The 26,980-nt window shown below is 59.5% G+C and overlaps 1 protein-coding gene across 6 annotated transcripts; it reads left to right on the top strand.

Annotated features, from left to right (window-relative positions):
* The first annotated feature begins 6,105 nt into the window (after nt 1-6,105).
* ADAMTS10 (ADAM metallopeptidase with thrombospondin type 1 motif 10) lies at nt 6,106-26,955 on the top strand. 6 transcript variants are annotated; one of them, XM_070623805.1, is made up of 26 exons: nt 6,106-6,315; nt 9,865-9,975; nt 11,229-11,414; nt 11,632-11,978; nt 12,340-12,496; nt 13,463-13,680; nt 15,110-15,193; nt 15,288-15,433; nt 15,820-15,863; nt 16,012-16,117; nt 16,204-16,350; nt 16,536-16,677; nt 19,572-19,679; nt 20,102-20,247; nt 20,342-20,405; nt 21,373-21,475; nt 21,742-21,875; nt 21,962-22,085; nt 23,019-23,099; nt 23,185-23,348; nt 23,441-23,567; nt 23,662-23,791; nt 24,153-24,357; nt 24,617-24,793; nt 24,876-25,035; nt 26,194-26,955. In XM_070623805.1, the coding sequence occupies exons 3-26, from the start codon at nt 11,327-11,329 to the stop codon at nt 26,301-26,303; spliced, it is 3,312 nt and encodes a 1,103-aa protein (XP_070479906.1). In that variant the 5' UTR covers nt 6,106-6,315; nt 9,865-9,975; nt 11,229-11,326; the 3' UTR covers nt 26,304-26,955. The 6 variants fall into 6 exon arrangements, with proteins under 6 accessions (XP_070479906.1, XP_070479904.1, XP_070479908.1 ...); XM_070623803.1 differs by lacking the exon at nt 6,106-6,315 and adding an exon at nt 7,444-7,650; XM_070623807.1 differs by lacking the exon at nt 6,106-6,315 and adding an exon at nt 7,444-7,650 and having other exon boundaries at nt 23,441-23,558; nt 26,194-26,372.
* Nucleotides 26,956-26,980: the final 25 nt, after the last annotated feature.

A 26,980-nucleotide genomic window follows, 5' to 3' on the forward strand; every position in this document is an offset into this window, starting at 1 on the left:
CCCGCGGGCCCCCGTCTGCTAATAGCCGTCGCTGCGAGAGCCAGCGGGATTTTAAAAGTTCACTGGTGCTTGTCTTGCCTGGGGTTTTATGGTTATCAGTCGCTTCCTTCGTTTCAGCCACAGCCGATGGGTCAGGTTCCACTGTCTTAGAAAGGCTGTCTCCGCCAAAAAAAAAAAAAAAAACAGTCAGGATGCTGAAAATATTAGCAACCGTGGGCTTGAGAGGGACACGGCTCATCCCAGTGGATGCCAGCATGGACGGAAGACGACCTGGGATGGACCAGCGGTTCCGCCTGCCACCCCGGGGGGCGTTGGGCACTGTCTGGAGACGTTTTTGGGTGTGAGAACTGGGGGGCGGTATTGGCATCCGGCAGGTGGAGGCCAAGGATGCTGTTCGACATCCTAAAATGCATAGGATGCCCCCACACAACCAAGAATCAGCCGGCCCCAAATGTGAGTGATGCTAAGGGAAGCCATGGATCAGCCATCCGCCACACTAGAAATCCCGTAGTCGGCCACAGGCATCATCATCATCATCATCGCCACCATCATCATCATCACCACATTGATTAGATTTATTGCACATGTACTGGGTACCAGGTCCTGTGCTAAGTGCTTGATACACATTAGCCATTTTATCCTCCTAATGACCCCTTTATAGGAAGTTATTATTACTGTCCCCGTTTTCAGAGAGGTTAAGTAACTGGCCCAAGCTCACACAGCTGGTAAATGGTCAGATTCCAACCCAGGCTGCCTGGCTCCTGCCCCTTCTCCCTCCTCTTATCTCACCTCCCGAGGGAGGTGGGGTGGGGGGATCCCCTGAATCCACTGGCATGACAGTTTTTTTCTCCCCTGCAGCTGAACAAGCACTCGGCGTAGAGAATAAGATGGGTTACAAAATATCCAGTTCTATTCTCCCACGCCTGAGTCTGGGGACTCGGACCCACGCCTTCTGGAGGGAGTGATGAGCTCCAGCCCAGGTGCTTATGGGACATTTTCTCCAGCTGTGGATAAGCTGAGCTCTGCCTATTCCGGAGTCAGAAGTGATGTTGCCCGGCTGTGGGGCGGCCGGGATCTGGGTGGGGGTCGATTATGGGCTGGTTATTCCAGGAAGAGTTTAGAAACCATGGGGCCGTGCAGCGGGTGCCACGTTCTGCCGTCGTCGTCATCATCATCATCGTCATCACTGTCATTGTCACTAATAATAACAGGTCACGCTAACTGAGCGTTACCATGAGCCACATCTTACCCTAAACCCTGTACGTTCTTAACCCACTTAATCCTCCCAAGGGCACTGTGCAGTGGATACACTGTCATCCCCATTTCACAGATGAAGAGACTGAAGTTCAGAGAGGTCAAGGCAGTAGGGGACGTGACTCCAAGCCTCTGCACTTTTCTTTTTTTTTTTTAAAGATTGGCACCTGCGCTAACATCTGTTGCCAATCTTCTTTTTTTTTCTTCTTCTCCCCAAAGCCCCCCAGTACAGAGTTGCATATTCTAGCTGTGAGTGCCTCTGGTTGTGGCATTTGGGACGCCGCCTCAGCGTGGCCTGATGAGCGGTGCCATGTCTGCGCCCAGGATCCGAACCGGTGAAACCCTGGGCTGCCGAAGTGGAGCGTGAGAACTTAACCACTCTGCCACGGGGCCAGCCCCCAGTGCTCTTACCCCCAGGGTTTCTCCAGCTCCACACTGTTTTCCTTGGGGGCTGGGTCATTCTTTGTGATGGGGAACGCCCTGTGCATTGTGGGATACAGAGCAGCATCCCTGCTCTCTACCCACTGGATGCTGGTAGCATCCTCCCCCGGCTGTCACAAGCAAAAATGTCTCCACACATTGCCAGACATCTCCTGGCAGGGGCAGGGAGGAAGAATTGCCCCTGGTTAAGGACCACTGCCTTGACCCCACACTTTGGGATGGAACAGGAAGTGATCAGCATGGAGAGACCTGGCTGCTGCAGCCCCCTAGAAGAATCTAGAATCTGAAAGGTGAGCTGGTAATCATAATCAGTGTTACGGCAATTATGGTTCTATAGCACCTACTACGTGCCAGGCACTCTAGATCTATTCCTTAATCCTTATTCCTTTAATCCTCACGAGGTCCCTGTGAGGAAAGGAGTGTGATCAAGCCCATTTGCAAACGCAGAACGGGAAGCACAGAGAGGTGGAGTGACCTGCCTGAGGTCACACAGCCGGTGAGTGGCAGAGCCAGGACTGGAATCCAGACCGCCTGGTTTGAGGCTACATTTAAACACTGTGTGAGGGTGAGGCTGGAGGACAGGGGAGATGAGGAAAAGAAGCTCTGGATTCGCAGGCTTTACCTAAGACCCTCCATCCCAGGAGTCTGGGACTCAAAAGGCTCAGCAAGGTTTTATTAGGCACCTGCTGTGTGCTCGATGAACTGGCCAAGAAGAGAGTAACAAAGCTGGTCTGGAGCTGTCTGCCTTCCTGCCGAGACCCTTTTCCAACTGGGTCACATTTCCCAGCCTCTTAGCCAACAGCCAGGAGCTGAGCACACATTAAATGCCAGTATTTGCATTTGTATTTAACAGATGCACAAAGTGAGGCTCAGAGACACCAAGCGACTTGCCAGGGACACACAGCAGTAAAGCAGGAGTCGACAGGCAGCTACGGGCATCTAGAGCCACCCCCAGGGCTCTCCTGGGACCCCCAGCATTTTGTTTTTCCAGATTCACAGTCCTATGTTCACAGGGTTGAAGGGCCAGAGCACGCACTGCCTTCTCCAGAGGTTTCTCTGCTCCCTGGGGCCAAGGACGCAGCCCTGATGGGGCTCAGCAGAGGTGGAGGACTGGGTTTCCCTTGGGGTCTTGGGGTCCCCTGGACATTGCCTCCGTGGAGCGGAGGCTGCATCCCCTGGAGCGTCCATTGCATCTGGTTCCTTCCCCAGCTGGACCCCGCCCATCCCAGGCCCCCTCATCCCCCTTGGTCCTTCCCAGAAGCCCCATGACTCCATTAACACTCGGGCCCCATCTGCAAGGCCAGGCCACCCTGGAGAAGGAGCCCACCTGGATGGGCTGCTCCCTCTGGGCATGACTTCCTGGGGGATGGGGAGATGGCTGCTCAGGCGAACAGGCCGCCCGGGGGTCTCTGGTCCCCATGGCCAACAGACAGCTGGGGACAGATGAGGGATCGGAACCCAAGAAGCCAACTGGGCTTGTTGAAGCCAGGCCCTAAGCCCGAGAGCCCCCTGCTCACTCACCACCCCCTCACACACTCAGGCGAGATGTAAGGAGTCTTACACGCCCCACCGAGCTCTCTCATCTGAAGGTGAAAGGGGATTTTATTCTGCCAGGCAACCCTGACACTTCTGGGGCGGCCATGGTGGCAGAACGAGGGGAGAAGGCCCAAGGACGGCCTCTCACCTGGACATGCACCCAAGTCACAAAGTGCTGGGCTCGAGGCAAACCAGCAGCCCTGGGATGATGGGGGTGGGGGGGCGGGCAGCTGAGTGGTGTCTGCCCCAGCTGCAGAGGGGAAACTGAGGCCAGCCCTCAGACCAGCACTCTGTGGTTGAGCAATGTTTCCAACAGCAGTCCCCAAAGCCGGGGGGGGGGGGGGGGGCCTGTGTGTGCCCGAATGGGGGGGTGGGCAGTGGCAGTGGGAGGGGGCAATCTCCCCAGCTGATTAGAAACTGAGGGGCAGGGGCCGGCCCTGTGGCCAAGTGGTTAAGTTCGCGTGCTTGGCTACGGCCACCCTGGGTTCACAGGTTCGGATCCTGGGCACCAACCTACACCCGGCTCATCAAGCCATGCTGTGGTGGCATCCCACATAGAAGAGCTAGAAGGACCCACAACTAGGATATACAACTATGTACTGAGGCTTTGGGGAGGAAAAGAGAAAAAGAAAAGAAACTGAGGGGGAAGGTGGGAGGGTTGAGTTGTATCCACTCAGAAGAGTTGGAGGGTTTTTATTGTTTCCTTTCCCCCAGCTTTACTGAGATATAATTGACATGGAACATTGTATAAGTTTGTATGTGATGACTTGATACATTTATATATTATGAAACCGCCCCAGTAGCCTGAAGCTAACACCTCCCTCAGTTACCTAATTACCATTTCTTTTTTGTGGTGAGAACCCTGAGGATTATTCTCGTAGCAACGTTGGAGCACACAATACAGGATTGTCAATTATAATCACCACGCTGGGCCTGACCTCCCAGGACTTACTCATCTTCTAACGGGAAGTTTCGACCCTCTGACCAATGTCTCCCCATTTCCCTCACCGCCAGCCCCCGGTAACCATCATTCTACTTAGATTCTAGACAGAAGCGGGACCAGACAGGAATTGCCTTTGTCTGTCTGACTTGCTGGAGTTGGAGTAAAGACTCACTCCAGACACAGGAGGAATCTCAGAGGCAACTGACCAGACGCCCTTCCCTCTCCCACCTCCAGGCCTTTGCCCATGCTGTGCCCTCAGTCAGAAGCCCTTCCTCGCCTCTCCAAAGGCCCAACTCCTATTCATCCTTCAGGTCTCCTCCTAAATGTGCTTCCTCTGGGGAGCCTCGGGGAAAGGGGATCCACCCCACCCCCACCCCCGCTCACTGCAATGATCCCAGGGCCCCTCAGGGACTCCTTTCCACCCTGAGGGGTCCTCAGCCCTGTAGCTCACCTGCCTGCCCCCCTGGCTGGTCAGATCACCCGTGACTTCTATCACGATCGTTCTTTCCTGGTTCTGCCACTCCGAGCTGAGCAACCTTGAGCAAGTCCCTCAGCCTCTCTGTGCCTCAGTTTTCTCATTTGGGAAATGGGCATGCCAACGGCGCCCACCTCAGAGGGCTGTTGCGAAGTTGAAGCATGCCTGAAAGCAAGGGCTCCATCATCATCGTTATCATCATCATCGCCACCCTCATCAGCCCCTCTCTTGTTTTCCCAGTTCCTACAGTCCAAGGGCCACAATGGGATTCCGCTGCGCCCTCCTGTGGCAGCACCGGAGTATTGCAATCTTCTTGGCGCAACTCATTACGTTACTCTGGATTCTAAAGGCTGCAAGTTACCAAAAAACAAAAACTTTAAGTCAGTCCAAGCTGGTTGAAGTCAAAAGAGAATATCCTGGCCCTAGCAGTCTTTGCACGGGCTGTGCCCTCCTCTTAGAATGCCCTCACCCCACCACCTCCTTCTGAATATTCAAAATGCAACGTCAAGGCCACCTCCATTGAGAGCCTTTCTCCAGCTCCCCACTTATGCAATACTGAGCACCGACTGTGTGCCAGACCCTGTCTAGGCACCAGGATGCTGCTGTGGACCACACAGAGATGAAGAGCCCTTCCCTCAGAGCTGACATTCTGGTGAGAGACCCAGAGAATCAACAAAAATAAGTAGGCCACAGAGTATGTCAGGTGCTAAGAGTTAAATAAATGAGTTAGGGAGTGGCAGAGGAGGTGCGGGGGTAATCTTGAAGTTGGAGGGCAGGCCTCTCTGGGGGTGATGTTTCAGATGAGACTTCAGCCAATGGGAATATAGGGTGAAAAGTGTTCCAGGCCAAGGGAACAGCAAGTGCAAACGTCCTGAGGCAGGACAGTGACCTCCAGGGCATGAAATTTTTGTTGTTCCTGGTTCTGTCCCCAATACCTGGAGCAACACCTGGCACAAAATAGCGCTCAATAAACATTGCACAAATGAAAACCCAGCCATGGGTTTTAGGAACAGCTTGCTCAGGGCTACAAGGATGGCCCTGGGGGCCATTACCCTCCACCACCTGGTGGTTTCCTTCTTACAAGAGACCTCTCTTTGTTGTCTAAGATGGAGACTCAGCTTCAAATCCTACTCAGGATGCAAAAGTCTGTTTCCCACGATTCCCTGCAAAAGCGCCAACATGCCCATGCTCTAATCAGTCCAGGAGGCCAGGCAATGGGACATGGGTGTGGCTTAGGGCCAAGTCACATGCCCCACCCTGACCAGCCTCAGAAGGAGAGGGAGACCCCAAGGGACATCCAGGGCTGTGGCATGGCAGGGAGGAAGAAAGGATGCAAAGAGCCAGTTTCACACAATACCGATAAGAGGTTTACAGCTAGTAAGTGGTAGGTGGAGCCTAGGCGCTCACAAGGCAAAACAGCCCTGCCCTTCCCAGTGCTGTCTGGTGGCCACCCATCACCAGACTGAGGCCTGGGGGCTGGACCAGCCACTGGGCTGAAGGAGGGAGCTTGCAGCCTTAGTGCGAATGCAAAGGCAGCCCCCTCTTGGATGGAGACAGAGGTCAACCGGACGCAGCTCAGGGCAGAGGGAAGGCCGGCAGAGGCCAGACGCAGTTTCCCTAGATTCGTTCTTCAAATGGGGGCTGGAGGGCAGTCGGTAGCAACCAGGTGCGTGGGCTGCCCCTCTGGTCTGGTCCTGGGGGAGGATGGGGGGGAGGCGAAGCTGCAGTCGGATGGGAGCTCCAGCAGGAGGCTGGTATTTATGGAGTACCTGCTGTGTGCCTGAGTCCTGGCTTACCATTCCAAGCTCAGGTCAAGGAAGCAAATCTCTGGTTTTGAATGAACCCTCCCCCCTCTCTCCCCTCCCCCCCGCCCTCTAGTGCCTGTTATTACTCTCCCCTCCCCCCCCCCCTTTAGGGATGAGAAACGGAGACTGGCCAAGGGCGAGGCCAGGCCAGGCTCTGCCTAGCTCCCTGGGGGCCAGACCACGAAAATGCCAAGAAGGGTGAAGTCTGGGGGGTCACCGCCCTTCCCCCTCCTAGCACACCGACCCCTGGCCAGGCACCCGGCCCCCTTGGGTCGAATCTCACCCCGGCCTGACTGTCCGGGTCACCCTCCGTCCATGCCTTGGCTCCACGTTAATGGAGCAAAACCCACAGGGGCCCCAGCTCCCATGGAGCTTTCAGGGCTCCTCAGCTCTGGCCTCAGTTGCCTCTTCTGCGAAATGGGCCCAGCCAGGCCCAGGGCAGGTCGAACCCCCAGCGGGGAGCTCCAGGAGGGCGGGGGCACGCGGCGACTTATTCAGCCGTCCCGGGCACCGTGCCTGGCACACGGGAGGCGCCCAATAAATACTTGTTCGAGCGAGGACCGGCCCTCAATAAATAACAGCTGTTGCCGATGCCGCGGACGCTGGCAAGAGAGTGGGCTCTCCCCTCCCCCACCCCTCCCCCGTTCCCCCATCCCCTTCGCGCCCCATCCCTTCCCGCACCCCGCGATGCCGCCCCCTCCTCCAGGCCCCCACCTCCTCCAGGCCCCCACCTCCTCCTGGCTTTCCATTCAGTCTTCCCCGCCCCCACGCAAATCTCCCCATCCCCCACCCTCCCTCCCCATCCCCCATCCTCCCTCCCCACCCCCCACCCTCCCACCTTACGCTCCCGCCCCCACCCCATCGCACCCCCTCCCGTCCGATTCCCCCTCCTCCCCCATCCTCACCCCCCGTGACGCCCCAGCCCCCGCGCGGGGCGCAGGCCGGGCGGGGCCGCCCGAGCGCCCGGGTCCCTGGCCCGGCTCCAGCCCGCGGCCCAGGCCGGGCGGCGGCGGCGGCGGGCGGGGTTCTGGCGGCGCGCGGTTTGGGGGTTTTTTATAACCCTGGCAGGCGGCTCAGGAAGTGCCTTCCCCGCGCCCCCTCCCCCGGCCACGCCGCCGCGCTCGCTCCCTCCCTTCCTGCGCGCGGGGCGCAGACGGCGCCAGAGCGGACGAGGCCCGGCGGGCGCGCGGCCGCAGGTAGAGGCGCGGGCGGGACGCGGGCTGCGCGGCTCCGGGGGACCCTGGGTGTGTGCGGCGGCCGGGCGTGGCTGGGGGCCGTGGGACGCTGGGCCGGCCGGCCGTGGGGGCTGTGGCGCTGTGCGATGTCCCCAAGAAGCGTGTGCAACCCTGAGTTCATACGAGCGCCTGTTTGGGTCGGTTTGCTGTGTGCGTGTGTGTGCGTCGGGGTGCGTGTGGATATCCACGTACGTGTAACTGCTTCTGTGTCTGCATGTGTGAGTGTCTGGCTGTGTTTGAGCTTGTGTGATCAGATGGGGTGTTGTGTGTCTGTGTGTGTGTGAGAGCCGATGTGTGTGTACCTCGACTGTGTGTAAATGTCTGAGTGAGTGTGTGCGTATCTCCAGACATCTGTGTATGTGTCTCTGGGAGTGTCTGAGTGGAAGGAGTGTGTAAATGCCTTTGTGTAAGTGTGTCGGAGTTGTGTGTCAAGGTTTTGTGTAACTTTGTGGGTTTGCCCCTGGTCTGGTGTGAGTGAGTAAATGAGTGTGTACGTGTCTGTGCGTGTAGGCCCGGATGTGTGTTTGTGTGTCTGGGTTTGTCTCTGGGTTGCCTATGTATGTGTGGGAATGAGTGTGGAAGAGTGTGTGTGTGCACACAGGTCTGGGAAGTGTGTAGTTGTGTATCTCGTGTGTTTGCCTCTGCGTGTGTGAGTGTGTCGGTGCATGCAGTGCAGGGGGCTGCTTTGTGGGTCTGCCGCGTCCGATTGTTGGTCTCCAGCTGCACAGGTGTGGTCGCCCCCAGTGTGTGCGCGTCGCTGTGTGTGTTTGTGTGTCTGGGTGTGAGAGTGGCGCCGCCCACTTCCCCTGAGTTGGTGGCACCGAGGCCACAGCCGTCTGGCTCAGGATGTCTCCAGCCCTTGGGGCTCAGGGCCTTTAATTAGCGGCTGGTTGGGGGGACCCGCTGGCCGCCGGCCCCTCCTCCTGCGGGCCGCGCGGCCTTTGTCTGCTCCGCGATCCGGGCAGGGTCTGCCTGCTGCCGGCCAGCCAGATGTGCTGCGCCCGGAGGAGGCCTCTGCCTGGGCAGCCTCTGCTGTGGCCTCTGCAGGGAGGCCCAGCGGCCTGTACCCCCGGCCAGGCCGGGACGTCTGGGTGTGGAGCTGCGGGTCCCTCCAGGATCCCCGGGATGGGATGGAGCCTCTGTTTCCGGGCTGTTTCCTGGCGGCATTTCCTCCACCAGTGTTGCCACCCTCCCCCACGCTGGCCGCCTCCTCCTGCCTTCTGGGAGGAGGGGCTGAGGGGAATGGCCAGGCTTGGGTACACACACACACACACACACACAGCCCCACGAGTGCACACACCACCCACAAAGTCACATACATACATACAGTCGCTCACACTCGGTTACACCCACACAGTCGCAGGATAGATCCCCTGCTGGCATCGGGTGCCCCCAGCCAGTCTCAGGCCCTGGAGCCCCCTATCCACTCACAAGCCTCATCTCCCGCCTGGACTCACCAGACATGGCTGTGGTACCCCCAGTGCCCTGGGCAGGTCACACCTCCTAGCTGCCCCCTGGGCTGGGCCTCTGTCCTTGGTGCTCCACCCCCCCCCAGACCCCCCCCCCCCGCCCTGCCCTGACAGACCCCTGTGTGCCCTCCCCCTCCAGACCCCTCTCCCCACCCCAGGCACAGGTGACTTCCCCTCCTCCTGCCCCCACCCCCCTGTGCTGGGTCCTTCCACATTGTCCCCCACACCCCACCTGGGCCAGAAGCGCAAGAGGGGCTGTGAGGTTGTTGGGAGGAGGGGCGTGGCCTCAGAGGACAGTGGTGAGGACGTTGGGGGGGGGGGGGGTGAAGGAGAAGACACTGCCGCCAGGACCAGAGCCCCAGAGCCACGGTGGGGTGAAGATTCTGCACCAGGCCTGGCTGTCGGAGAAGGAGGAGAGAGACAGGATTGGGGGAGGGGGGTCCAGCCTCATTTGCAATGAGAATGCTGCCACCTTGGCATGGGGTCGGGGGAGGGGGGCTGAAGGCAGGAGGGGGCTCAGGGGGGCCTGACCAGATGGGGATTAATCCAGAGCTAGCTGAGGATGGAATAGGCAGAGGGAACTTTGAGGCGGGGCTAGGAACAGAGGGACAACATAATCCAAGAGGGGTTCGCCAGGAGCAGGGAGAAGGGCAGGGTTTCCTCAGTGACCCCTGACCTCCTCACTGCTTTCTTCCTCCCTGTCCAGGCTCCGAAGAAGAAGCGACTGAGGCCCAGCGAGGCTCACACACAGTGAGCGGCCACGGGAAAGATCCCCACAGGGGTCCGACACCACGCCACCGACCAAAGCCCGCAAAAGGTAAAAAAAAAAAAAAGAAACCAAGGGATAGATATCAGCCCAGCTGAAGGGAACAACTGGGCCCCAGACTGTCTGGGAGTGAGCTCCCACTGTCTGGGAGTGAGCTCCCCATCGCTGGAGGGGTCCAAGCCAAAGTGGGGAATGTCAGCTTCTAAGTCTGCTTCTTAGAGAAAACCTGGCTCGGTCCCTTAGGAGCTGAATTGCCCTGTTTGGGGATCGACTCTCAGACTTGGCCAGGCTGCAAAGAAAATAAGACAGTGTGTGATTAAGCGGGAAATTGCACAGAAGAGGAGGAGGAGGGCGGAGACGGGAGTGGGGAGGAGGCTTTGGCACAGGGTGGTGGCCCAAAGTGGTGTCTGTGGCGCGGGCTGGCCTAGGGCAGATGCCGGAGAAACTGAGGCCTCCCCAGTGACCCTGGAGCTTCAAGGAGGAAGAATCTGAAAGGAGAGGAAGTGGGTGTGGGGGCCGGGCTGGAAATGTAGGGTGGAGGAGAGGTCACAGAGACAGAGACCACGATGTGTAGGTTTCCAGCCACTGGCAGGGTGATTATGCTGCCCAGGGCAGAGGAGCCCAAGACAGGGCCCAGGAGGGTCCAAGGGGAGGGGGACCGAGCACTGGCTGCAGGTTTTATCTGGCTTGAAAATTCACACTGGCCACCACAGCCTCAAGTACGTCCCATTCCAGTCTCCTCTTGCTGCCCTCCTGCCCTGGCCGTGCTGGCCTCTGTGGTCCTGGGCCCACAACAAGCTCCTCCCAGCCTCTGGGCCTTTGCTCCTGCTGTTCCCCTGCCTGGTGCACCTCCCCCTGTCTCTTGCCATGACTGGTTTCTTCTTGTCCCTCGCACCTCTGCTTCCGGGCCTCCCCTTCACGTCTTCTCAAGAAGCTGTCACAGTCTGAACTGCTCTCACTCATTCGACTGTTCGTTTACTTGTCTGTCATCTGTCCCCCCGGGAAGACTGAAATGAAATGAAATGGTGTGAAAAGGCTCAATCCAGCAGCTGGCTTATAGTGGGCACTCACAAAATCAAGGTTCCTGCCTGTCCTAAGAGTGGAGGGAGGATGGGGGCGGGCAGGGGGGCTACTGACTTAAGGAAATGAGTTCAGAATCCTCAAACCGCGAGAAATGCCTTGGGCATCCTCAGGGGTGCAGGTGAGGGGCTTCAGGTCCCCCCGTCAGCCTGGCGAGGGACCTTGGTGCTGGCTATGCTGGGCGGCAGGACCAGGTGCCCCCTGACCCAGCTCCCCGCTCCCAGGAGCCCGGTGATGCTGCCCAGGCTGTGAACGGGAAGGCGGCGCTGTGGGGGCTGCCGGCAGCCAGGGCCGGGGAGAGACATGTGGACACGTGGCCTCTATGGCTTCCGCCTGCCAGATCCTCCGCTGGGCCCTCACCCTGGGGCTGGGCCTCATGTTCGAGGTCACGCACGCCTTCCGGTCTCAAGGTAGCAGTGGGCCAGGGGCGGTAATGGGGAGGGAGCAAGGTGCTGAGGAGGGGTCAGTGGGGCTGGGATGGTGGTGATGGGGGCTGGGGGCGGTCCTGGGGTCAGTGAGGCTGGAGGCTTGCAGCCAGTGACCTGGACCCAGAGGCCAGTGAGACCAGCAAGGACACAGGTGGGTCATTCCCAGGGCCCACCCCAGGCCTCCGACCCTCGCCCACAGATGAGTTCCTGTCCAGTCTGGAGAGCTATGAGATCACCTTCCCCACCCGAGTGGACCACAATGGGGCACTGCTGGCCTTCTCGCCCCCGGCCCCCCGGAGGCAGCGTCGGGGTACTGGGCCCACGGCAGAGTCCCGCCTCTTCTACAAGGTGGCTGCACCCAGCACCCACTTCCTGCTGAACCTGACCCGCAGCCCCCGCCTTCTGGCAGGGCATGTCTCCGTGGAGTACTGGACTCGAGAGGGCCTGGCCTGGCAGAGGGCCGCCCGGGCCCACTGCCTCTACGCTGGCCACCTGCAGGGCCAGGCCAGCAGCTCCCATGTGGCCATCAGCACCTGTGGGGGCCTGGTGAGCAGAGGGTTCTGGGAAGCAGGGGAGAAGCGCCCACAAGTTTAGGAGTTTAACAACAACAAAAAAAAACACTTGTAAATATAAGTCAGAGAGGGAATCATAGTGGAAATTTTTGAAGTATTTTGAGCTATTTAATATTTTCTAGGATGCAGCCAAAGCAGTACTTAGAGGAAAATGTGTAGCCTTACGTAAGGCTGAAAATGAATGAGGTGGACATCTGTCTCAAGAGATTAGAAAAGAAATAACAGCAGAAACCCAGTAAGATAGGAAGAATGAAATCATAAAGAGAGGTAGGGTATCAGGGATCCTAAGAACCAGGACCTGATCTGAACCCTCAGTCTTGCTCTCTATCCCTCAGCATGGCCTGATTGTGGCAGATGAGGAAGAATACTTGATCGAGCCCCTGCAAAGTGGGCACAAGGGGGCCCGGGGCCCAGAGGAGAGTGGCCCCCATGTGGTGTACAAACGTTCCTCCCTGCGTCACCCCCACCTGGACACAGCCTGTGGAGTGAGAGGTATATCTGTCTGTCTGGGGATGGACACAGGGGCTACACGGCTTTGCCTCAAGGCAGAGGTAGGCAGCAGTGTCTCTCCAGCCAGGTCAGCAGGCAGCTACGTGCAGAGAGGAATGGCACACAGTCAGACAGCAGGGCAGTAAGGTGGTGGAAGGGCCCATCCATCATTGCCATAGTCCGATGGTCCAACAGTGAGCGAGACAGGCAGCTGGACAGCCAGACAGATGCTCAGGTGTAAAACCATCCCTCTCCAGGATTACCGTCTGATTGGACAGTTAACACAGCAGGGTGGTTGTAGCAGACACTCACGCAGTTGCACAGTGAGAACACTAGACAGAAGAAGATCTCGCCCACCATTCAGAACCTGTTGCAGGAAGACAGCTGTGTGATCGTACATTTAGGAGGTGGGAGAGTCAGAAAGCTAGACAACAGCAAAATATTTACCAGCATGGTCACAGCTGGAAAATTGGATCGCTGGGTGGTGGCAATGTGGAACACCGAGTGACGTAATCCGGGAGTCTGAGAATAGGACGCAATGGCAGACATACAACCGCAGTCAGTTGTACAGGCAGAAAAGTGGATGGCGTCCCAGTTGGGTGGTCAGTGGGATGGTCAAGGTGGTAAGACACACAAGTGGGTAGTGCATTGGTTACAAAGTGGCACAGTCGGAGGCCAAGAAGTTGCACAACACACGGTTCCAGCAGTGAGGCAGGCTGCCACACCCATACGTGTCAGGAGGTTGTGCAGTTTTGCTGATGGTCGTGGGACGCTAGGCAACTGTTCAACCAACCGGTTTGGCGATGGAGCAGCCATGTCATTGTAGAACCAGACGTCTGGGTAATGGAACATCCATAGAACCAGGATACCCAGGAGCAAAAGAACGAGCGTTTGACAGCCAGATAGACCCTCAGACAGGAATTGGCCAATAAATGCAAGCAGCGGGATGACCAGAAATTGTCCACCCAGACGAGAAACCGTGGAAGGGGCGGCCGTGGTGGCTGCGCACCCTGAAGCCGCCGCCCGCCAGGCCCCTGGGCAATGAGACAGAGCGCGGCCAGCCAGGCCTGAAGCGCTCGGTCAGCCGAGAGCGCTACGTGGAGACCCTGGTGGTGGCTGACAAGATGATGGTAGCCTACCATGGGCGCCGAGACGTGGAGCAGTACGTGCTGGCCATCATGAACATTGTAAGTGCCTCCCCCTCCCTGGGCAGGGAGCCCTGAGAACCTGGAGCCAGCCTCCAGATGTCAGGAAAGCAGATGTCACCATCCCAGCCCCAGTCCCTGACCTGAGGCCAGAGAAACAGAAGGGAGCGGGGACAGGGTGAGAAAGGAGGGCTGTCCGTGATGAGGAATGAGAAGTAGCCTAGCACAGTGGCTAGGAGCATCTGCCCCTTTTTAGCTGTGCGCCCTTGGGCAGGTTACTCCACCTCTCTGCCTTGGTCGACCCATCTGTAAAATGGGTATAATAGGGCAAAGGTGGACATAGTGAATTGATAAAGCACTTAGACAGCGCATGGCTCAGGGTAGGCGCCACGTAATTGTTTGCTGTTGAAAAATAAACCCGCGGCTTGCAGGTACTTGTTGAGGTTAGCGGTACACACATGGGCACACATCGGGACTCATGCAGAGTTCTCGCTCAAGCACCTGCCTATAAATTCATGCGGGCTGACCACACTGACCCACACTCACGTATACTCAATGGCCACGCTAGGTCCTGATCAAGACTCTGGACCTCTCCGAGCCTCGGTTTCCACCTCTGTAAGATGGGGTTATAATAGTATCTACTGCAGAGGGCAAGACTCGGTGGGAGGGAAGCCAGATAGAGCACCTGGCTTGATGAGGGGCGCCCTTGTTTCACTGAAGCAAAAAGGGAAGAGAAAAAGTCTAGCAGACAGACAGATGGCCCAGTATGTTGACATAACATCGGCTCTGATACCACCATGTTCTGGCCCGGCCCTGCCTCCCTCCGCTGGGCTTTGAAGGAGTCCTACAACCTGCCTGGGTTTCTAGAGATTTCCGCATATGTCAGTGATGGTCCAGGACTCCAAGATCATTGCACGGAGTGGCCTCCATCATCTGTGCCCACTCACCCTTGGGCCACTTCCTCCTCCCCTCAGACCACTGTCTCCAGAGCTTCCTGCCCCCACGGTTTGACCTTCCTGTGGTGGCCAAATTGGTACCTTCAGACAGCCATGGAGTGAGGCCAGATGCACACATCCCTCAGGCCACCTCTGGGCAGAGGCAGCGGGGGTGGGATGATGAGCAGAGAGGGATGGAGGACAAGTAGACAAGCCGAACGGGCGTGGTTCAGAAAGAAATGTACTGGTAAGCAACCAGAGCTTTGCAGGCAGGCTTACAGGACTTGAATCCCACTTATGGCACCTCCAAGCTCCGTGTCCTCAGCTCTCTGTGCATCTCTGTGCACCAGGTTGCCCATCTGTAAAATGGGAGTGATAATAGTACCTACTCATGCAAAGATGTACACAGTAGGCTTAGTGTGAGTCCTGGCACACAGTAGGCGGTGATGAAAACAAGCTATTGTCATTATTTTGGCTTTCGTTTTCTGTCCTGGGCCCCTCTTAAGACTCGGTCTCTCTTGTTTCTTGGAGGTCAGGTTGCCAAACTTTTCCAGGACTCAAGTCTGGGCAACATCGTTAATATCCTGGTGACACGCCTCATCCTGCTCACAGAGGACCAGGTGCGGGGGCCCCGCTCCTCCCCCTGCACACCCGTGCTGCCTGCCCTCCCCATGGGGGGCCGGCGCCCATGCACCTCACTCTCCCCATCCTCAGCCCACCTTGGAGATCACCCACCATGCCGGGAAGTCCCTGGACAGCTTCTGTAAGTGGCAGAAATCCATCGTGAACCGCAGCGGCCATGGCAACGCCATTCCAGAGAACGGCGTGGCCAACCATGATACAGCGGTGCTCATCACGCGGTGAGGGGTGGGCGGGGGAACATGGGGTCCAGGGGACCATCCGGGTCCAAGCAGGGGATCACTTCTGCTGGGAGATGCAAGATGCTAGAACTATTCAGTCGCCCCCTTGGGTTGCAGGGATGGGGAGGGGCTACTGGGAACTGGAGAATATGGGGAGGCAAGTGTTGGCCCTTTGGGCACGGACGCACTCATTCACTCACTCTTACCTTCATTCAGTCAGTCCGTCACTCATGCACCCAGGCCAGCTGGGAGCAGAGCATGAGGCTCAGGTGAGAGGCAGACAGCGCCTCCCAGGCAGAGCTCAGCCCCCAGAGATGGGCACGGTGGCATCCGCAGGGCTGAGGGAGGCAGCCCAGCCCCCTCACTGTCCCCCTCTCCTTCCACAGCTATGACATCTGCATCTACAAGAACAAACCTTGTGGCACACTAGGTACCCGCACCCTGGAGGTTTCAGGCACCTGTGAAGGCAGTGGGCTGGGTGACCCTGGCCCTGGTGGTGGGGGAGACCTGGCAGGGTGGACAGGGACAGCCGGCACAGCCCTGAGCCCCCAGCCCCACCCCACGTGCCCGTTTCCCAGGCTTGGCCCCCGTGGGCGGGATGTGCGAGCGAGAGAGAAGTTGCAGCATCAACGAGGACATTGGCCTGGCCACGGCATTCACCATCGCCCATGAGATCGGACACACGTGAGGCCAGGGGCACAGGACGGGGAGGACGGGAGGGGCTGAGCAGGTCCCCTGGCACCCGGCAGAGCCGACACCGTCTTCCCCAGGTTTGGCATGAACCACGACGGCGTGGGGAACAGCTGCGGGGCCCGTGGCCAGGACCCGGCGAAGCTCATGGCCGCCCACATCACCATGAAGACCAACCCGTTCGTGTGGTCATCCTGCAGCCGCGACTACATCACCAGCTTTCTGGAGTGAGGATGTCCCTGCCTGACCTGTCCACTCACTTTGGGGGTGGGGGCCTCTGGAAATCGGAACTGCCTCTGAGAAGGGCCCCATCACCTACAGGGCTGCCCCCCCGGAGCTCCCACCCAGCTGGGACCCCTGAGCTTTTGGCCTGCAGCCCCCCAGCCTGACAGCTGCTTTCTTCTCACCACAGCTCAGGCCTGGGGCTCTGCCTGAACAACCGGCCCCCCAGACAGGACTTCGTGTACCCAACGGTGGCGCCCGGCCAGGCCTACGACGCCGACGAGCAGTGCCGCTTCCAGCATGGAGTCAAATCGCGTCAGTGTAAATACGGGGTAGAGAGAGACTTCCTGCTTTCCTTCCTGGGAGGGGAGGGGGCCGCGACCACCGGGGGCTGGTCACAGGGAGTGGGAAACTCCACATGGGCACCCCATCCCCCCCCCCCCGGGCAGTGGCAGTGGGAGAGCCAGGAAGGGGGTTGAGCCCCCGTGGGGGCTGGCGGAACAGAAGTGCATGGGGTCAATGTCACAAGCAACCAGACAGTGATTGGGAACAAGAACGGGGTCTCCCGGGTCACCGCTCCAACTTGGGGCTGGGCTGGGCACAGCCTGCGAGGCCACCTTTTGCTGTCCCAAGACCCCTCCCTGGGCCAGACATCCAGACTTGGTGGAAATAGTTTCCCTGAGAATGAACCATTTTCCCCACTTGGCAGAAAAACGGGACAGAGCCTTCCAGGGGTGCCCTGTCTTCACTCCTTGCATCCCCCACCGACTGGTTCACGAGCTCTCCTGGCCCCAATCCTTGGCTGGACGAGCTCTGAGCCTCCTGACCCCTCCCCACTCCTTCCAGAGATTTAAACTCGGCTCGCAAAGCCCCATCCATGCATAGAGAAGTGAACCGGGGTCCTCCGTCCAGAGCTGGAGGCCTGCTGGCTCCCTGCTTCAGAGCCACCAGCGGCCACTGGCTCAGCTGGGGTCTGCACCTCCACTGCCCGCCTCCCCCAGTGCCCTAAACACACTCCCCACCTCCTCACAGCCTCAGCTCTAGTAGCCCAGACCTGGTCCGATCCTCCACGCCCTCAAGACTCAAAAGGTCAGAGTTGGGACGATCATGTGCGAGCTAATGCCAAGTTAACTCAAAACAGAGAGCAGGCAGCTGTTAAAATGCCCTTACTTCATTCCAGTGCAAGACAAGGAGACAAACCCTGGATCGGCTTATATTTAATTGACATCCCACTCTTACCCCCCTTACCCTAACTTGGCTGGTAACCACAGTGCCCTCTAACAAATTTCTAAAGAATTCTGAAGCTACCCTTGAACAACCGGTGTGCCCCAGGTATCCTAACAATGATGACGATGGCCGACATTTACTGAACACTCACTACGTGCTAAGTACGTGACATGTATCATCTCATTTAAACACCCGACAAGCCTATTCTCCCCACGTTACAGATGAAAGGACTGAGGCATGAGGAGCATACCTTGCCCAAAGTCACGATTTGAGAACATGGCAGAGCTGGGATTAGAATCCAGATCTTTCTCGGACTCCACATTTTATAAAGGGGTGGGGGAAGGGTCAGAATGTCAAGCATGGACCAGTGCTGGATGTATGTTGAATTGATTCTTCCTTTTATTTCTCCAAGGAACATCTTCCCGGCCCTCCTGGCAAAGGGGGGGATTATTGACTACATGTCAATCGGTCAATATGTGTAAGGAGCTGGCCCTAGTTCCTGGTCCAGAGATATCTGTGGTCCTTTTTCCTCAAGAACAGGGCATTTATGCATGCCCTTAAATATCTACTCCGTCATGCCTCTCGCTTTGTATGGAGGCAAGGCCCATCTTGTAGATGAGGACACTGAGATCCAGAGAGAGGAAATGCGTTGCAAGTCAGTGGCAGAGCTCAAGGCTCCCAGAGTGGCCAGAACTCATTCACATGCACCACAGTGCCTCCTCGGGGAGGGGAGGAAAAGCAGGGCTGGAAGAGGCAGCTCTTTGAAGAGGTGTCAGAAGTGGGATCCGGCCGGTGATATTTTTATAAATGGCCAGGAGGACACAAGCCAAGGGAAGCCAGAAAATCTGGCTGAGCTTTTAGCTGAGAAGTGTCCTCTGAAGGGGCAGAGGGCAGGGACTCTGGAAGACATCTGAGGGAGTGGATTTGAGAACAACCCTCCCAGTTTCTCGTGTGTATGCAGGTGTTTCTCAAAGGCTGACTCAGGAGAAGTCCCTTCCTATGGCCATTGATGGGTCCAATCCCAAATCTTCAAAACTTGGAAGGATTAGGTTCAAAGAGGAGATGACACGCGATTTTATGAAAAGGGGACAGAAGGATCTCCATTTCTCAGAGGGAACAGCCTGGGGCTCCAGGGCCAGATTTGGCCACACGTGAACCCCATGGGGCTTGTTCAGGGATATTAACCTGAACTTAAAGGGTCAGGTTGACTCCCTAGGACTGGCCCAGCTTCCTGCCATGGACAGGACTTGTTCCCAGGGCCTGGGCCAGCCCAAGCTGTCTTCAGACAGGAAGAAAGTGGGCTGACATTTCACTGGGGGAAGTAAAGAAACGTCCCACACGGACCCAGCCTGGCCTTGTCCCCTCCCAACCTTCCATCGACTAAAAGCTTTGGGAGTTTCCCCAGCTTAGGTGGGGGGGGGGGGGGGGGGGGACAAGGAAATCACCAGCTGGAAAAAATTAAACGTGAAGGCCTTAACCTTAGCCATCTTCCAGGCCCGACTTTTCAGAACCGCTGTTCCAACGTGGGCTGCTTTGCCCATCCTAAAAAGAACTCCAGAATCCTTCATCTTCAGGCCTCAGCAGGTCTCAAATTTCCTTCTAGAAACTCAGGAGGCCCGAGGGGCTGAACCGCAGAAGGATTAGATCACAGACTGTGTGATCAAAGGTCTGGGTTAGAATCCTGGCTGCCCCATAGTAGCTGTGTGACCTCTAGCTAGTGACCTTATCCCTCTGAGCCTTCGCTTTCTCTCGATAAAATAGGGATAATGCCTAAGAGAGGTTATGGCACACGTAGGTGGGCAGCCTAGAAGCAGAGGAGAGGTCCCAGGGCATGCCCAGCAAGGGGAACCAAGAAGACTCATTTGAGACCCAGAAAAGGCGTGCTGGGGCCCCACTGCCAAGCCGGCGGTGAGCAGGTCGCCTGGGTTCTCCCGAGCCGGGAGGGCTGCCCGAGGGAGGAGGGAGGAGGGCGAGCCTGAGCGGGCGCCTCGGCCCGCAGGAGGTCTGCAGCGAGCTGTGGTGTCTGAGCAAGAGCAACCGGTGCATCACCAACAGCATCCCGGCCGCCGAGGGCACGCTGTGCCAGACACACACCATCGACAAGGGGGTGAGCGCCGGCCAGGCCCGCAGCTGGGCCCCGCCCCCTGCCCTTGAGCCACGCCCACCCGTGCTGCCTCGCGTTCTCCGGGCGGTTCTGGCCACGCCTCCTGCCCGCAGGCCCCGCCCCGTGTGTCTCGCTGGGCTGAGGCCGCACCCCCTCCCCGTCTCAAGCCACGCCCCGCACGCTTGTCCTCGCGCTGGCTTCACCCTTGTTCGTGACCCTATGCTTAAGCCACGCCCCTTCTTAGGCGGCATCTCGCTCCCTGACCACGCCTCTATGTTACTTGACTGCATCCCAGGCCTCAGACCCCACCTCCTTCCGCCTCATCCCAAGGGGCTGAAACCTCCAGCTGGGGGAGGTAGAGGGGGCCAGGAAGGGGCGCTTCGAGTCCGCGGAGCCTGACTCACCCCTCCCCATCCTCCCCGCAGTGGTGTTATAAGCGGGTGTGCGTCCCCTTCGGGTCGCGGCCCGAGGGCGTGGATGGGGCCTGGGGCCCGTGGACCCCGTGGGGCGACTGCAGCCGGACGTGCGGCGGTGGCGTGTCCTCTTCCAGCCGTCACTGTGACAGTCCCAGGTCAGCCCTCAGGACTCCCTGCAAGGAGAGTGGAGCGGCCCCGGCCCCCTGTTCCTCCTGCCCCATCTCTCTCCTGTGCTCCCACCCCCTCCAGGCCAACCATCGGGGGCAAGTACTGCCTGGGCGAAAGGCGGCGGCACCGCTCCTGCAACACTGATGTGAGTTCCCCCAGGACCCCGAGCCGGTACCCTCGGCCCCTCCTGTCCTCGGAAGAGAGGCGCACCACCACCGAGCCTGCGCCGGATCTCAGGAATCTGCAGCGGCCACCGCCTCCCCTCCCTGCCCTCCCTACGCCTCCCCACCCCCACCTGCCGCTGGGCCCCCGGTCCCGCCTCCTCCCTCTCGCCCCCCCCCCTCGGGACCTGGCTCCCTCCCTTTCTGCAGGTGTCTCCCACCTGGAAATAATTGCTTGACCCCCACAACCCCCTCCAGCTATAGGGCACCCCGCCCCCTCCCTTCACAGCCCAATTTCGCCAAGGAGCCCCGCTCCCTGCCACCAGACCCAGTGGCCACGTTTTTGTCCTCCGCCGGTGACCACCGCCTCCTGTCCAAAACTCCCGCCTCGCCTGCATCACCAGCCTCTCTCAGGCTGCGCCTTCTGTTCCTCTTCTCAGCTTCTTTGCTGCTCCTTTTTGAAATGTTGGGGTTCCCCACGGCGGAGTCCTGGGTGTAAACGGGTCTTATAAGCACGAGAGGCTACTGCAGTGGGGGGTGCTCAGAGAAGGGGGAGGACTTCTGAGCGAGGGGTGGTCTTCCCAGCCCCCATCTTGGGGGGGCTCCTGCCTCCCAGGGTCCACATGCCCCTCGCACAGTGGACCCCGCTCCTTTCTAGGCCCTCTCTCTCAAGAAGGGCCCCACGGTCTGAGACCAGAAACCCAGGCACCATCCCCAGCATGCCCTAGTCCCGTCTCAGATGCACCTGTCCTCCGGCCCTCTGCCTGGATGTAGGTCTGGCCACCGTCCAGTCTCATCTGGACGTTCACAGCCTCCTCCCTGGCCTCCTGCCTCCAGCCTCACTCCTCCAACCCATCCCTATTCTGATAATTTGTTCTGCACCCTGGGCCTCTGCCCCAGCTCCTTCCTTCCAACCCTGATCTCCCCCCATCTCCCCTCCGGTACCCCCAGGACTGTCCCCCAGGCTCCCAGGACTTCAGGGAAATGCAATGTTCCGAATTTGACAGCGTCCCGTTCCGTGGAAAATTCTACACGTGGAAGACGTACCGAGGAGGTGAGTGGGGGACTCAGGAGGCTGGGGGACAGTGGAGTGCAGCAAGTGGATACAGCATGGTGGGGTCGGCCCTGAGCCCTCCCCTCACCCAAGGAGCCAGAGTGCCCGGATACGGCTCAACGGTGCCTTGACCCGACGCTGGGAACTCCCACTCCCTCTGCCCAACCTGCCCATCCTTCTTGGGTCTGGGGGTCGGTCCTTCTGGGCCTCGAACAGGGAGTCCCAGGGCAGCCTGGCCCTCGCTCTGATGGGGCCGGGCCCCCCAGGGGGCGTGAAGGCCTGCTCCCTCACGTGCCTGGCCGAAGGCTTCAACTTCTACACTGAGAGGGCAGCGGCGGTGGTGGATGGAACGCCCTGCCGCCCGGACACGGTGGACATTTGCGTCAGCGGCGAGTGCAAGGTAGAGGGGACCCCCAGAGAGAGGGAAGGGCGTGGGGGACGGGGCGAGGGCCTCACTCACACCCCCACCCCCACTGCTCTCCCCAGCACGTGGGCTGCGACCGGGTCCTGGGCTCCGACGTGCGCGAGGACAAGTGCCGGGTGTGCGGGGGCGACGGCAGTGCGTGCGAAACCATCGAGGGGGTCTTCAGCGCAGCCCTGCCTGGGGCCGGTGAGGGACCCCGCTTCCCTCGCTCACACCCCACTTGGTATTTGGGGGCGGGGCTGACCCCAGCCCAGTAGCCAGGATCAGCATCTCCTCAGACTCAGGGACACAGTGGGATGTCCGGGATCCCCAGAAAAAGTTCCAGGGGGGACCACAGCCATGCCCCAGATCAGGGTCAGGGACTGGCTTGGGCTCTGGTGCCTAAACCTAAGCACCTAAATCTCTCCCCTCCCCCACCCTGGGGGTCTCAAGCGGGTCTGGGGGGGTGGGAGGGACAGTCTCCAAGCCTGTGAGCCAAGGGGGCTGAGGAATTCTCTGTGCTAGTGGAAAAGGCTTACCAGGAGAGGGGACATCTGAGCCCTTCCCAGCCTTGGGCTGAGGGAGTGAGACCCCCAGGGAGTGGGGGATGGGAAGGTGGGCTCATGGGACCAACACACAGTGAGGCCCAAGTGTGGGGTTCAGGGGGCAAGCAGATAAACCAGGGCTCATGGGGGGCACACGTGGACAGCGACTAAGCAGTGCAGCCCACTGCCGCCTAACTCTGACTGCTGAAGCCACCATGTCACCCTGTGTGGGTCAGGGCCTCTATGGTCCTCCCTTCCCTCTGCCCAGGCCCAGCCCTGTTGCTTGTTGGGGGTTGGGAGCCGGTCAGCCCATTTTCGTGGTTAGACAGACAGGAAAGTTTGGGTTCGAATCCCAGCCCAGCCACTTCCTAGCTGGTTGAGTTGCTTGGCCTCTCTGAGCCTCAGTTTTGTCATCTGTAAAATGGGCATGACGACACATCTGCATCACAGGGCCATAGCTGGGGATGCAGTGGGATGTCCTTGTAAGCACTTAGGGCCGTAATGGTTAGCCGCTGTCGTCAGGGACCAGGGATAGGGGAGGCAGGGGAGTGTGGGGGACGGGCGGAGTGGGCACCATCTGAGCTCCGCTGTCCAGGGTACGAGGAAGTCGTCTGGATCCCCAAAGGCTCCGTCCACATTTTCATCCAGGACCTGAACCTCTCCGTCAGTCACCTGGGTGAGCTGGAGGTGGGGGGATGGGGACGAGGGGTCAACAGGGGTGTCAGTGTGGCTGGAGTTCTGACCCCTGTCCTGTCCCCCAGCCCTGAAGGGGGACCAGGAGTCCTTGCTGCTGGAGGGGCTGCCCGGGACCCCCCAACCCCACCGCCTGCCCCTGGCTGGGACCACCTTTCAGCTGCGACAGGGGCCAAATAACACGCAGAGCTTAGAAGCCCTGGGACCCATTAATGCATCTCTCATCGTCATGGTAACGGCAGGGCTGGGAGCAAGGGGCGGGAGAAGGTTGGCATCCTTTTGGGGACTCGAGCTTGACTTCCCTTTGATGATCCCCCCCCCCAGGTACTGGCCCGGACAGAGCTGCCTGCCCTCCGCTACCGCTTCAATGCGCCCATCGCCCGCGACGCGCTGCCCCCCTACTCCTGGCACTATGCGCCCTGGACCAAGTGCTCAGCCCAGTGTGCGGGCGGTGAGGCCCGGGGGAACCGGGGGGGGCAGGCACTGGTCACCCGGCTGACCTTCTGGGCTGGGCAGGGCTGAGCGGGCCTCTCGCCCGCCCCCAGGCAGCCAGGTGCAGGCCGTGGAGTGTCGCAATCAGCTGGACAGCTCGGCCGTGGCCCCCCACCACTGCAGCGCCCACAGCAAGCTGCCCAAGAGACAGCGAGCCTGTAACACAGAGCCCTGCCCTCCCGAGTGAGTACCCGCTGGGGTGCAGGGTCCGGGGGACAAGGGCAGAAGTGGCCAGGTGGCTGAGATCAGAGGAGTGAGTACTCCCAGAATTGGGGTGACAGTGCTCCCCGAGGTGGGGCCAGGGCTCTCCTGGAGTCAGAGTCAGAACAATGATGCTCCCTAGTCAAGTCCAGGTGGTCACCTCGCCCTGGCGTGGATACAGAGTAATGATGTCCCGAGTTGGGGGTTCAGGGTGCTCCCCACAGGAGCACCCATCGTCCCCGTGCCGGTTTCCCTAATGATCCTGGATGTTGGGGAGGTGGAGGATATGTGAGTGCCCCAGGGTCAGCGTGCGTGCTCTCAGACCTCCGCCCCCATCCCACAGCTGGGCTGTAGGGAACTGGACGCGCTGCAGCCGCAGCTGTGATGCGGGCGTGCGCAGCCGCTCGGTCGTGTGCCAGCGCCGCGTGTCGGCCGCCGAGGAGAAGGCGCTGGACGACAGCGCGTGCCCGCAGCCGCGCCCGCCGGTCCTGGAGGCCTGCCACGGCCCCGCCTGCCCGCCCGAGTGGGCCGCCCTCGACTGGTCGGAGGTCAGCGGCCCTTTCCCTCACGTGCCCAACCCTCTCCCTCTGCGCCTCCCGACAGGGGCTGGGGTGCCCGTGTCGGGTGCCCGCTGAGGCGCCTCTCCGCCGTCACGAGCCCCTCCCGCTAGCCTTAGTGGACCACGCTCCGCTGGCCCGAGGTTAGCTCGCCCCTCTTCACTTCCCACTGGACCAGCATCCTCCACACTCCCTGTGCGTGCGGGGACGGGGGCGCCCCCTGAGCGTGAACCGCCTCCTCCAACCACAGTGCACCCCCAGCTGCGGGCCGGGCCTCCGCCACCGCGTGGTCCTTTGCAAGAGCGCAGACCACCGCGCCACGCTGCCCCCCGCGCACTGCTCGCCCGCAGCCAAGCCTCCGGCCACCATGCGCTGCAACTTGCGCCGCTGCCCGCCGGCTCGCTGGGTGGCGGGCGATTGGGGAGAGGTAGGTGGGCGCGCCCTGGGGGGCGAGGGCGGGGGTTGGGGGAGGGGCGGCCCTGCGGCTACTCAGCGGCCGCTCCCCACAGTGCTCCGCGCCCTGCGGCGTCGGGCAGCAGCAGCGCGTCGTGCGCTGCTCCAGCCACACCGGCCAGCCGTCGCGCGAGTGCGCCGAGGCGCTGCGGCCACCCACCACGCAGCAATGTGAGGCCAAGTGCGACAGCGCGCCCCCTGGGGACGGTCCCGAAGGTACGTGGGGTGGGAGGCCACGGAGCACCAGGAGGGCCCTGTCTGGAGGAAGCCACAGGAGAGCGTGGGAGTCCTGACCATTGACCCTAGACCTTCTCCAACTACCAAAATGCCCTTCTCTGTCTTCTCCAAGCCATGTTTCACCATCCCCTCCCTGCAAACATTTATTAAGTGCCACTGTATACCGAAAGCATTTTAGTTACCTGATCCTTCTGCGTGCCCAAACTTGAGTCATTCTCCCAACCACCTCCATCACCTTCGCCCTGTTTACCTCCACCTATAGCATTATTCGCCTAATATTTTTTCTTTAAATCAGTTTCTCAACCTCAGGCACAATTGACATTTTGGGCCACGTGATTCTGTGTCGTGGGAGCTGCCCTGTGCCTCGGAGGATGTCGACCAGCATCCCTTGGCCTCCACCCTCTGGATGCCAGAGCACGCCTCCCCCATGTGGTGACAAGCAAAATGTCTCCAGACATGGCCAAATGTCCCCGGGGAGGCAAAATCGCATCCCCTTGAGAAACACTGATTTAAACATACCCTTTTTTCCTACCTAAGTCAATTTTTTTCATAGAGAGCAATAGATTACTTCCTCCAGGCATTGGAACCAAACTGCCTTCACTTCCCACTTCTGTGCCTTCCTTTCCTCATCTGTCAAGGGTGGTAAATAACATGGTCACGTGAGGGGGTGCCACATTAGGGAGATGGAATAAGATAATCCATAGGAAGCTCCAGGCCCGGTCATACACCGCTGGCCACTAGGTGGGAGCCCACGTCCTGGTCGTGAACAGATTGTCAGTTACCATGAACACGAAATACACAAATACCCTGAAAAGGAGGGACCAGAGCTCAAGGTCCTCAGTCTATGACAAAGGGAAATGAGCAAGTGTTACAGCCCCAAACAAATCTAAAGGATCGTTGAATACGAATATTTTTCTTGGGATTTAATACTGTGTCTGAGCCCCCAGACCCTGAGTTCCCTCTCTCTCAAAATCCTCAAACAGCCTGATGACATAGTTACTACGATAAGCCCCCTTTGACAGGTGAGGAAACCGAGGCACAGAGAAGCTAGGAAGTGCTGTGCGGGCAGAGACGCGCCCCTGCAGGGGAGGGACGCTGACACCTGATCCCCCCACCCTCTTCTCCCGCCCCCTCCAGAATGCAAGGATGTGAACAAGGTCGCCTACTGCCCCCTGGTGCTCAAATTTCAGTTCTGCAGCCGAGCCTACTTCCGCCAGATGTGCTGCAAAACCTGCCAGGGCCGCTAGGGGGCGCGCGGCCCCCGGAGCCACAGCTGGGCGCCGGCTGGGGGCGGGGAGGGGGGGTGGTCCCCGGCCTGAAGGAGCCCGAGGGGGTGGGGGCTGGGAGGGGAGGGTGAGATGAAGCCGGAAGTTATTTATTGGGAACCCCTGCAGGGCCTCTGGCCACCCCCAGGGCCCCTCCTCTGCCCCTCTCCCAGTTCATAATGAGACCCCCTCCAGGGTGGGTTTAAGGAGTCCACAACCGTTCGCCTTAGCACCCTTTTCACCCATCCCTAGGGAGCCCCCGACACGCCTCCCCACCTTTGATCGGAATATGTACTGTGAAGAGTGGGGGTGGGGAGGGGGGTCAGTCGGTGCCCTGCCCCCCGCCCTAGCACTGCCCTATCCCTCCACTCTGAGCTGGGGGGGGGGGGGCGTTGGGGGGGGTCTATGTCCGTTATGGGGGAGGGGGTTAGCACCAGCTCCCTGCCACCCTCCCCCTGAGCAGACCAGCTACAGAGGTGAGGCAGAGCTGGGAAGATCCACCCCACCCTCTGCCCTGCCTGCCCCAGGGGGACCCCAACATCCAGGCCGTCCTCATCATGGTGCTACAGGCCCTGCCCTGGGGCCCACACCCCTCGCCAGGAAGCCCTCCATCAATAAAGTCCTGTCTTGTGTAGATTTCTGCGCAGGGGTGTACGTGT

This window comes from Equus przewalskii, chromosome 6 (assembly GCF_037783145.1).
Source record: "Equus przewalskii isolate Varuska chromosome 6, EquPr2, whole genome shotgun sequence".
NCBI lineage: Eukaryota > Metazoa > Chordata > Mammalia > Perissodactyla > Equidae > Equus > Equus przewalskii.

Bases quoted from the DNA above. Each gene is read 5' to 3' on its own strand.
- ADAMTS10 (XM_070623805.1), top strand. From the start codon at position 11,327: ATGGCTTCCGCCTGCCAGATCCTCCGCTGGGCCCTCACCCTGGGGCTG. The intron at 11,415-11,631 runs GTAGCAGTGGGC...CCTCGCCCACAG, and splicing joins GCACGCCTTCCGGTCTCAAG to ATGAGTTCCTGTCCAGTCTG. The intron at 23,349-23,440 runs GTAACGGCAGGG...CCCCCCCCCCAG, and splicing joins ATGCATCTCTCATCGTCATG to GTACTGGCCCGGACAGAGCT.